The 12,500-nt window shown below is 38.8% G+C and overlaps 1 protein-coding gene across 1 annotated transcript; it reads right to left on the minus strand.

Moving 5' to 3' along the window:
- Positions 1 to 9,169: 9,169 nt before the first annotated feature.
- Positions 9,170 to 10,045, minus strand: LOC143024475 (uncharacterized; the record flags this gene model as incomplete). Its single annotated transcript, XM_076183310.1, is given in 2 exon segments — positions 9,170 to 9,338; positions 9,464 to 10,045. Coding segments are annotated over 2 exon segments (203 nt in total), but the record flags the coding sequence as incomplete, so codon positions are not given.
- Between the last annotated feature and the right edge of the window lie 2,455 nt (positions 10,046 to 12,500).

The following is a 12,500-nucleotide window of genomic DNA, read 5'->3' on the forward strand; positions in this document are numbered from 1 at the left end:
TCGGCATGCTCCGCCTATGTAATCCTTACACACACACACACACTTCAACGAACGGACGGCTTAGACGACGTTCTGAAGAAAAAGTGAAATTTCGTGGATCCCAAAGCAAAGGAAGTACCTATTGTATTTACAGGGTAGGGGGGGGGGAAATTGCTCATGGTGTAGGGGAAAGTGAGGAAAAAGGAGAAGGGGAGGGATTACTGAGGGAAATGGAAGGAAATGAGGAAGGTGAGGACTTGGCCCAGGCAGGCAGACGCCATCTAAACAAAAGAGGTCCGGACCAATTTAGCGACGACGAAATGTCTAACAAAAATGTAAAGATCAGAAGTATAGATAAGAGCAATACAGCAGAAGGTGATGAGAATATTTTCCAGGGATTTAAAGAGGGTGGGGGGGACACAACCCCCCCCCCCCCCGATTAACAAGACTAGAAGAGAAGCTCGATAAGATGATCGAGCACTGGGAACTTAGGTTCGGTCACGTTAACAACATTGTGCAGAGGGTTGAAAAATTGGAAGAACTAGAGAAGGCGAACAAAAACTTAACTAAGGAAATTGAAGAATTAAAAAACAGTTAAAAGAAGGAAAAGAGGAGAATAAAGTCTTAAAGGAGAATAATAAGGACAACAAGGAGGGTTGGAAAAAAATTAAAGAAAACAGTTAAGTTGCATTTACTGACATAATCAAACAGCAAATGAAAGAACAAACTGAAGACTCAGTTATTAAAGTGATGAGACAGAAGGAGAATATAGTAAGAGACTTAGCAGATAGAAAGAAATGTATAATTATATTAGGAATGGAAGAGAAACATAACCCAGATAGAACCACAAGAACCAAAGAGGAAAATGAAAAAGTAAGAAATTTACTAGAATTAGTTCAGGAAGATGAGCCAGAAATAATGAAACAAATCGAAGAGAAATTCAGGCTTGGGAAATATAGTACAGACAAGACCAGACCAATTAAGATTAAATTCAGGTCACAAACGACGGCAGAGAACATTCTTATCCAAAACAGGGAAACTAGCAACAAGTGAACAATATAAAAAGGTATGGATAAAAAGGGAAATGAATAAAGAGGAAAGAGAGGAGGAAATAAGGAATAGACATGAAGCTAAGAAAAAAAATGAGGCCAGAACGGAGACAGAAAAACAAGAATTCTACTGGAGAGTAGTGAATATGAAATTGAAGAAATGGAACATAAAAGAGAGAAACACAAAAGAAACAGAGAATACAATGGAAATAACAGAAAGTTAACCCCTTCCATACGGTGCCGCACACGTAGGCGTCATGAGGAGCAAGTGGATTCGCGACGCTGCCATATCGGCGTCTTGATTATATTTATTGTAGTCGCCCCTGTGTTTTTACATTCTCCCAAATGCGCCCGTAATCCCATTCTCTGTGGTTTTCAAAATTCGCGGGTGAAAGAGAGAACGATCGATATAAGCGGCGACTATATTTAATGATGCGAATATTATTTCGTTACGTCGTACGGCTGGCATTGGCAGCTGCCCGCGAGATTTAAGTCCCGTATTGAAGTGGTTAAGAGTATCCTACACAAATATAGATGGATTAATAACAGGACTGAATGAACTGAACAAATATCTGAAAGAAAAAGATCCGGACATAATGGGAATTGTTGAGACAAAATTAAAAGGCCCACTACCACCCAACAGCATAGGACACAATGCATATAATTATTGGATTAGAAACAGAAAGATAAAACAAGGGGGTGGAGTTATGTTCCTGACTAAGAAGGATATAAACGTGAAGAAAGTCACATATGGAAAGAATAGAGATGATTATGATTTAAGTAGAAGATAGAGATAAGAAGAGCAGAAAGTTTGTAATAAACTACGTGCCCCCAAAAACAGCCTCATGGGAAGAGAATGAACATAAAAGCATGTTAGAAGACACAAGAGTAACACTAAACGAGATAATGGAAGATGGAGGAAGAATAGTTATGATGGGCGACTATAATTGCAAAGAAATATGCTGGGAAGAGATGACCGTAAAGGGTGGAGAAGACTCATGTTCTACTTGAGATGATTATTGACCACACAATGACACAATGGATCCAAGAGAACACTAGGTATAGAAATGAAGAACCATCGAGACTAGACCTAATAATCACATCAGAACCTAAAATAGTGGAAAAGATAGAATACCAGGCACCAATAAGCAAAAGTGACCACATATTGATAGAACTAGAACTAAATGAGAAAAAATACATGAAAAGAAATGAACAATATAGAAAAGGAAGATTGATGTATGAAAAAACAAATTTTGATAAAATAAGAGAATTCTTCCAAAATGAAAACTGGGAAAGAATACACAAAGAAGATACAACAGTAGAAGAGAAATGGAATATTTTGACAAAAATCTATAAAAAAGTAGAAAAGTATGTCCCAAGACAAAAACAAGAAAAAGAATATGTAAAATGCTGGTACAACAAAAGTTGTAGGGAGATAAAAGACAAAAGAGACAAAGCTTGGACCAAATTGAAGAAAAACAAAAGACCAGAAAAATGGAAAATATATACTTGCTATAGAAATGAATATGTACAAGCGTGCAGAGAGGAAAAGAGAAAATATGAAAAAGATGTCATAGATAAATGTAAAGATCAACCAAAACTATTCTACAGATTTGTAAACAACTGAAAAACAAACAAGATTTGGAGAAATTAAGACAAGGAGGAGTTGAATACACAGAGGAAATTGAAATGGCGGAAATTATGAACAAACATTTTAAATCGGTGTTTACAAGGGAGAACATACAACCTGAAGAGATCGAATGGAAAGAGAAAGTCCCACCTATGAAAGAAATAGAAGTAACAAAGAATGAAATATTGAACCACTTGAGTAATCTTGATGTCAGAAAATCACATGGACCAGATGAAATAGCAAACTGGATTTTGAAAGAATGCAGGAATGAACTAGCAGACATAATACATAGCATAATAAACAGTTCCTTGAAAGAAGGTAAATTTCCAGAAGATTGGAAAAAAGCAAATATAGTACCTATATATAAAGGAGGAAATAAAGAAGACCCTAACAACTATAGGCCAGTCTCTCTAACAAGTACAATAGCAAAAATTTGTGAAAGAATTGTCCAAAATAGATGGGTAAAATATTTAGAAAAAACGTGCTCAATCCAAGGCAATTTGGATTCAGACAACGATGATCATGCATCACCAATTTAATATGTTTCTATTCAAGACTAATAGATATAATACAAGAAAGAGATGGATGGGCTGATTGTGCATTTCTAGACCTAAAAAAAGCTTTTGACAAAGTACCACATAAGAAGTTGCTTAAGAAATTAGAAACTGAAGGAGGAATACAGGGCAAACTGCTAAATTGGATGGAAGACTTTTTGCAAGAAAGAAAAATGAGAGTAGTGATAAGAGATCAACACTCAAAATGGGATGAAGTAATAAGCGGTGTTCCACAAGGAACAGTTCTGGCCCCAATAATGTTTGCTATATATATTAATGATATGGATGAAGGAATTGAAAGCTATATGAGCTTTTTTGCAGATGATGCAAAACTATTGAAAAAAGTGAACACGGAAGAATATTGTGAATCACTACAAAGAGATCTAAATATAGTACAGGAATGGAGTAGGAAGTGGGAGATGGAGTTCAATACAAAAAAGTGTAGTATAATGGAATTTGGAAAAAGTAAAAACAGAATAACAGGATCATATAAATTGGGAGAAGAAGGAATAAAAAAAGTAGAAAATGAAAAGGACCTGGGAGTCATTGTTATGAATAATATGTCACCTGAAAAACATACAAGATTTTGGAGAAACCTATAATTTAATAAGAACAATCAAAGTGGCATTTACATACATGGATGAAGAAATGGTGAAGAAAATTCTAATCACTCTGATAAGACCAAGATTGGAATATGCAGCAACGATATGGTCACCAAGTGCAAAAAAATGCATAAAAAAACTTGAAAGAATACAAAGAGCAATTACAAAATTGGCACCAACACTCTCAAAACTATCATATGAAGAGACACTAGCAAAACTTGAACTACAGACACTAGAGCAAAGAAGAGAGAGAGGAGATTTGATAGCTATTTACAGAATCATGAAAGGCATAGAAATTACTGATAGAGAGAATCTGATAAAATGGGATGACAGAAATACAAGAGGACATGGAAAGAAAAGAAAAAAAAGACAGCTATAGAAGAGATGTGAAAAAGAACAGCTTTCCTCACAGAGTAATAGACAGTTGGAACAAGTTAGATGAGAAAGTGGTGTGTGCAAAAACAATACATGTATTTAAAAATAGTTTAGATAAAATTAGATACGAAAACGGGACACCACGTGCATAGCTCCCCTTCCCGTAAAATACAACTAGGTAAATACATATATATATATATATATATATGTATGTATATATATATATATATATATATATATATAGAGAGAGAGAGAGAGAGGGGGGGGCCATTCACTGTCCCTCCCATCTCTGCACCTCATGGGCAAAGGGTCATCCTTGTCCTCTGTCCCATTGCTTGGGTCCAAAGCAATGCAGCAAAATGTGCGCTTTCACAACAGGGCTTGACAGCTGGTTTATCCCAACCATTTCATTATAAGGCAACCCTACCTTTTGGATATATAATTTCCTCATCCATTTACAACCATTTTCCATTCATTCTCATCTTTTGCACTCTCCTTTCCTTGCTCAACAGATACTCCTCTTGCATCCAATCCTCTATTCACCCTATCTCCCTAATTCATTCTTAGTTATCCCCTTAAATTCATTTCATCCACTTCTACTTTCCAAACACTTTTTTTTTACTAGTCTATCCTTACTCATTCTTTTTCCATATACCCAAATCATCCCAATATTCTTTGATCAATCCTGTCTGCCAGCTCTTTTTCTATCCCCACCATTCACATCATGTGACAATAACTCTAGATTTACTTTCCAGTCCATTGTGGTGTGAATGATAAGGTAAGTCCATACAGTCCAGAGTACAAATTGGAAATGGCAGAAAGTGTAAATCACACTGAGAGAGGACTTGACACTGCACTGAAAGAAGGATAAGGACCACGGAAGAAGCCCCGATCAAGTATGGGTGGACAAAACATATTTACAGAATCAATTTCATAGGCAAAGGTGGCACAAATTTGCAGGAAATGATCAAGAGAATGTCTACTTCTATTGTTCCTTCACAGATGAGACACAACACCATTTGTGATAGGTGGGATTGAATTCATGGTACTGTATTTCTATTTCTGCTAAAGGAGGACCTCCTTGGCAGTCACTCAGTCTTTTGCCCCAAGTCTCTCTTGCAGGTGACCCATAGCTTCCAGGTAATAGGCTACAGCCACTGGGCAGGGCCATAAATAAATCAGGGAAGAAATACAGTTATCTGCTGACGGTCAACTTGAATATTCAAATGAAGGAATGTGTAATATCTTAAACGATTATTTTAGCTCGGTATTCGTAAACGAAACACCTCAAGGTGAATTCCAAACTGAAACCTGTGAAAAGTCTAGGGTAAACTTACTACGGTAAATATAACAAAAGAAAAAATTAAAAGGTGTATAGACAAACTCAAAGTTAATAAAACACCAGGGCCTGACGGTTGGCATCCAAGAATCTTAAAGGAAATGAAAAATGAGATTGTTGTTCCATTAGAAACTATTTTCAAGAAATCCATCATATCCGGAGATGTCCCAAGAGAATGGAAGCTAGCTAACGTTACTCCCATATTCAAAAAAGGTGCCAAAAAGAAACCAAATAACTATAGGCCTATAAGTTTGACTTCAATCGTAGGAAAAATAATGGAAACTATCATCAGAGATGCTATCGAACATCATTTAGAAAGTAACCGTTTGATAAATGATAGCCAGCATGGTTTCAGACGGAAACGTTCTTGCGTGACTAACTTACTCGAATTCTACAACACAGTTATCTCGAATTATGACAAAAGAAACAATATAGATTTAGTATATCTAGACTTTGCAAAAGCTTTTGATACCGTCCCACACGAAAGACTACTTACTAAATTAGCTTTGCATGGAATAAGTGGTAGCCTATTAAGTTAGACATGGTAGACCAGGGAATGTTGAGGAAGTTTCTGCCTCCTACACTTCTATTCCAATGATGGTAGGGCCAATATGTGTGTATATTTATCTAAATAGAATTAGGTAAAGGCAGAGGTGAAGGGAGTGAACTTGAAGGGACAACTGAAGATGAGATAGATGGATGGGGTGAAGGGGGTGCTGAGTAAGAGGGGAATGTCTGTTGAGCAAGGAAGGAAAAAGGCAGGAAATAAGGATCAGTGGAGAATGACTGTGTATGGATGATATTGTTATGCAAGAAAGGGAAGGATGGGGGATAGGGGGCAGGGGGTGCTTATATGTGAATGGTATTTGAACACAGCTTGAAGGGATTTCTCCCCGTCTTCTCTCTTTTTTTTTTCTTTCTGCATGAGGGGGGTGGGTGGAGAAAGGGGGTATCAATTAAATGAAGTGGCCTTGCTGTGGATGTACTGTGTCTTGCTGCATTGCATTTGGCCTGGGTCAGTTGGCAGATGCATGGTTGACCCATCATCCATGAGGAGATGAGATGGGAGGAGTGGAGGGGGTGGTGGAAGGGAGTGAAATGGGTGGGAATAGGTGCATGCCTCTGACATGGCTACCTCTCTTATATAGGAGAAAAAGGTCTCGATATATAGATAGAAACACACATGCATATTGGGCCCTTTTCATGGTAAGAGAAAAGTATAGGAAACTAGCTAGTACTGTTCAGGACATTAAAGAGAATGGATAAAACTGACACGAGAAGGTTTGGGATGAGGCAAGAGGAGGTATGGGAACAATGGGGATTGGGAATGGAGGAGGAGAGAAGGAGGGAGGGAGAAAGAGGGGGGGTGTCTATAGTATGCAAACAAAATCCATCATTTCAAATAGATGCATTACTTATTAGAATAGTTTACTAAAGCCTAATAATGTCCAAACAAAATCAATCAATTTCAAAGCTAGGTACAACAGTTGGAAAATAAGAGAAATTTTTGCACATGCATGCTCTCACACACACACACACACACGACTCGGTGGCATGGTTGGTAGAGTACTAGACTGCCAGTACGGTGGTGCCGGTGGTACCTGGTTCGAATCTTACCCAGGGCTGAAATTATTTCAGTATCGCTGTGCTTTGAGTCATTACTCCGACTCTCGTGGGTGGGGAGTTGGGTGTGTGTGTGCGTGTAAGGTCATAGCATTACCCATAGATCGGTCACACGAGCTCTGAGCTCTCTTCCGGAAGGGAAATAGCTGTCGATCACTAGTCCAACACGTGATCCAAAGAACAAGGTGAATCACACATATGTACAGAAGTTGGAAACTTGTTCAGAGAAAAAAGTGTGGAACCAAAGAAAGTCATCTGTTAACAACACTTGTGAAATATCCGGTCAAGAGGACCAAAACTAAATCTTCCAGAAAAATTCCATTACAATTCAAGAGGTGCTACTTGTACAAATATAATAAAAGATGCACAAAACAATACTAAATGACCACAAGCCACAATATCCCTCCCACTGGTGTTCCACCAACATCTAAAGGGGTGTTGAGCGTGAGGGTGATGTCTGTTGAAGAAGGAAGGGAGGAGGCAAAAGACGGGGGTGAGTGGAGAATGGCTATGTATGGATGATAGTGTGATGAATAGAAGGGAGTGGGTGCGGGATGAGGGGAAGGAGGAATGATTATGTGCGAGTGATATTTTGATGCAGCCTAAAGGGGTTTCTCCCTGTCTTCAATGTTTCTGCATGAGGGGAAAGAGGGGGGGGGGTCTCTGATTAAATGAAGCAGCCTTGATGTGGATGTGCTGTGCCTTGCTACACTGCTTCTAACCCAGGGCAATGGGCGAGCTGCAGGGATGACCCATCATCCATGAGGAGCCAAGATGGGAGGGAGGGGATGGTGGTGGATGGGAGTAGAATGGGTGGGATTGAAATATATGGGAGTGGAATTATGTCTATTGACTTTGGCTACCTCCCTGGTAAGATGAAAAGAGCCCTTGGTATATGTACATTTGTACATATGATAGAACAATAGGCCTAAGAGATATTTTGGGCAAGCCTATTGAGATATAATTTTTCATATCTATAAGTTGAAATGAACAGAAGACCTTTCAGTTCGTAATGATAATGCAACACATACATATAAAGCAATCCTTTCTCCATGGCATTATCTTCCCAATTTCTCCGAGTGCATGCTTGCAGGTCTCAACTGATCTATATATTGTTTCTGGTCCTTGGCCTACATTCTACAATTTATTGGCAAGACACTTTGTGTAGCTAACATGGCGAGTCTTCATCTGACCAGAAACTATACTAGCCCCTATACAGTTAGTTAGCTGCAGTCCATCATAACATACTCTGAGTATCTCCCACATCTGTGGAAACCTTAGAGAATATCGGAAGGCTTATGAAGTCTCCTCTTCTGCTTTGCAGACATGATCTGCCTTCACCTAAACATGATGGAGCATATCTTGGTGGATATGTACAGAATGTGCTTATAATAGGTAGGTGGTGGGCTAGTTTTTTGTTTATTATCTGCTTTTTGATGCATGGATGTATGCATATATCTGCTGCATGTATTAAGATAGGCCTGGCAAGGTAGCTAACATATGTAGAATTATGTATGCAGCCTTACTGCTTGCTCATACTTTTGTGTACATCCAGCAGATTTGAGCTAAGATCACTTACTCATAAAATAACTGTTAAGCCTAGCCCAAATATATAAAAGGTAATAATCAGATAGGCTATTAAAATATTTGTACAAGATTAGATGCAGATATAAAATTTGGTGGAGAGATAAATATGTCCTGTAAATACACACATAAACCATGTTTGGCTTATTTATAAATATCTAATCTCAAGTATTTTTTGACTCTAAAACAAATTTTATAGAAATGAATTTTAGTTACGAGGTATTTCTAGTATACAATTCTTAATCAATTTAAACTATACCGTAATACATACATACATATACCAAAGGCTCCTTCCCCCTTACACAGTGGGTAGCCAAAAAGAAAAAGGCATAGAAAATCACTACCACCCAACTATAATACCTTATAATAAACCAATCAATATTTTGAAAATTTAATATCATACACAACATTGAGGTCTTTAAACTCAAACTTACCTGCTGGTATTGGCTGAACTACTAACGCTTGTGCCCCCGGTGTTTGTACTGCTACCACTGCTTGCACTTCCTCCTGCACTGTTCAGAAACTGCCGAATGCTTGGCCCACTCACGACTCCACGACTCTCTACGCTTTGAGCTACACTCCCTCCTAAACTCCCCATACTACCTGTAGGCACACACACAAACGTATGGTATAGGCCACCTTATTCATTCACTGATATGATATTAATATAGTAATCATGAGTATAGTATATTCATGTAACAATAATGATAGAAATAAACAGCAATAACCTCTTTTATATGGGTCTTGGCCTTGGGAGTTCATCTCCCTTCAAATTCTAATAAAATTATCACTTAAATCAGTACTGACTGCTTAACATTCAATACTTTCTGCATTGACTCCACAAAAATTATGAAGGACTAGATTTGCTTGTAACTCGACCACTGTTAAACAGACTGGGATAAGTTATCTATCTTGCTCATAGCCCTCCTTTCCAAGGTAACTCTTGTCACATTCGTAAACATTATCTTCAAATACAGACTCAAGTAGACTTTACGGGGCTTCAGCCCCTAGATATATATATAGCAAGCCATAAATAATCAAAGGCCGGAATACTGTATTCAGTGCTCGTTATTCGAAGATATAGAAGCTGTAAAAAGCAGCTTCTACAAAGTGACAGATTAACTTTCCTCATCCACTTGTAACAACATCATTTGGTGGTCATTTACAAAGGCTGTAATTCGACCTATTCAATGTGAGTCACACGGACTATCACACATAGGTTACAGTTTGCATATATACTCTCGATATCGTCGTGGTTTCACTAAAAGGGGTTAAAAATGGCTTCTGAAACATGCCAAACACAGGTTACGGCTTACTGTGAAACAAGGCGAAGAGATCAACATTATTGTTTGGGATCAGAGCCATCTATTGGACAATGAACGTACTAAAGAGACAGCGGTAACTTCAAACATCCATGGTAAAGAATTCACATGTACCGAATTCAGTATGTTGTCCTTGTCATTTTTACATCGCAATAAAGAGTTCACGTACTTAAAGAAAGAATGATTCCCTAAACTCCATGTATTGAGAGAAATTAAGAATGAAATTTGAAATATTATTTCATGACACAATCAACAGCTGTCAAGTTTAGTGCACGATGTGTTTACATTCATGTTCTTTCAAGGACTGATAGTTCACCAAAGCCTCTTTGACGAAGTCATGATAAACTACAGCAAGTTATTAGAAACGCGTTTTGCAAGCTGTGGAGGATAAATTTTGAAAAAAAATGCTGAAGAGGACCGCAGTCAGCAGTCGAAATATAGATTTCCTGTTTCGACTTTTGTTCTGCTCCGACTGTGGTGTCAGTTGCGATTATAGATGTGTTACTACATTTTTCAGCGATGATTTGTTATAAACATCACAGCAAAGCGGCTAGATCAAGTAACATGAAATTTTACTTACAAGAATCGACATTGGCCTCTGTATGAGCCTATTTTTGTATTGAGAAGGAATTCCATAGAAATAATATGTCTTTTATTTACAGAAAGAATGAAAAACTGGGGTTGAGTAATACTGGAATAATACCGCCTATTAAATGTTGGGAGTGATAGGTCAAATTCACAAAAAATGAAGATGTGTACAAAAAATTATTACAAAGAAAAACCAGGATGGCCTTGAATCCATTTTTTAGTAGTATATAACCCTTGTGTGACTGAAACGACGACCTTGAAGTCAAGATGTTTATGGTCATCGGTATGCAATCGACATTTGACCATTAGTGACCCTAAGAGGTCGAACTTCAAGGTTACACATTTTAAAAGACTACACTGAGGTCCAGACAGTTTTATCTTCATTCATCAAATGGGGGCATCATATGCCAGGGAGCGCGTTGCTTCACTCGAACACCGGCGCCAGTCCCCACTATCTCTCCCTCCCTTCCCAGTGCAAATAAATATCGACAGATTCAATCAACTTGCCCCAGCCATGAATTCTGTGAAGGTCCCCTTCGTCTCCTTCATTGAGAGTTATCTCATGTGGAGACAATCCTGTGAGTAGGATCAGCATTAGGGAATCGTGCCACATGCCCATATAACTGAAGTTCACATTCACGAATTATGCTGGTAGCTGGCCTAGACTGAGTCTCACAGTACAGTCTCTGGTTTGATATGAAGTTATTCCAGTGATACCGCCATGATTCTCCAAAGGCACTTATTACCAAAGACATCGAAACGTCTCTTCAAGTCAACATTCATGTCTCACATCCGCACAGCAAGATAGTGACTTGAAGATTCGAATCTTAGTCTTCCTGCACAAATAACGACAACGCCATATACTCTGGTTGAGTGAGTCCATAACACAACGCCGTGGGCAATGCCAATCCTTCGAAGTATTTCCTGACATGACCCCCCAACTGTTATGAACTACACTACCAAGTTATGTAAAGCTTTCCAAGACCTTCATGTCCTCGTCACATGTACGGACAGACTGAACTGTGTCAACCAGTAAGCCCCCAAATTCCTACACCATGAGACCTCAAGACCAAGCGGTCTCGCCTCCCTGTGCAGTGACTCGAGGGCTGCAACCAGGACTTCCAACGACTCCGCAAGAAGAAGAGCAGCATCAGCAAAGACAAGGTCACTGACCTTGGTGTTGCCAATAGATGCTCCGCAACAACACTGATCGACATCTTTGTCCAGTATCCAGTCCATGGAGGTGTTGAAAATCGTTGGGGCGAGGACATATCCTTACCTCACTCCTGAATTAACAGGAAAGAAGCAAGATACGACTCCTCCATACTTTACAGCACCCTCTGTCCCAGATTATAAGCCAGATATCAAGTCCATAATTCTTGCAGAAATCCTACGGATCCACAGAAGATCTCAGAACACTCCACGATACACCGAGTCAAACGCCTTCTTGAGATTAAAATGAACTACAAGAAACTCCTGTTGAAATTCACATTATACAGGCTTATTCCTTAAAATCAAACAAATAAATAGATAAACTAATTACACACACACACACATATATATGTTGAGACATTCTGACAGGTTGACGTAAGTAGAGTAAGGAGCACAGGCGTCTTAGTCTGAGTTTATTCCTGATTAGTTTCGCAGGTATGCTTTTTCACAGGAGCGGTGTACAAAATGAGCTGTGGGCATTTATACATGAGGGGGACCTCACTACCTCCGTGTCGGCAACTCTGGCAACACGGGGAGGTAGTGAGGTCCCCCTCATGTATAAATGCCCACAGCTCATTTTGTACACAATTCCTTTGAAAAAGCATACCTGCGAAACTAGTCAGGAATAAACTCAGACTAAGAT

Source organism: Oratosquilla oratoria, chromosome 1, assembly GCF_046742065.1.
Source record: "Oratosquilla oratoria isolate Oo_2021 chromosome 1, ASM4674206v1, whole genome shotgun sequence".
Classification (NCBI taxonomy): domain Eukaryota; kingdom Metazoa; phylum Arthropoda; class Malacostraca; order Stomatopoda; family Squillidae; genus Oratosquilla; species Oratosquilla oratoria.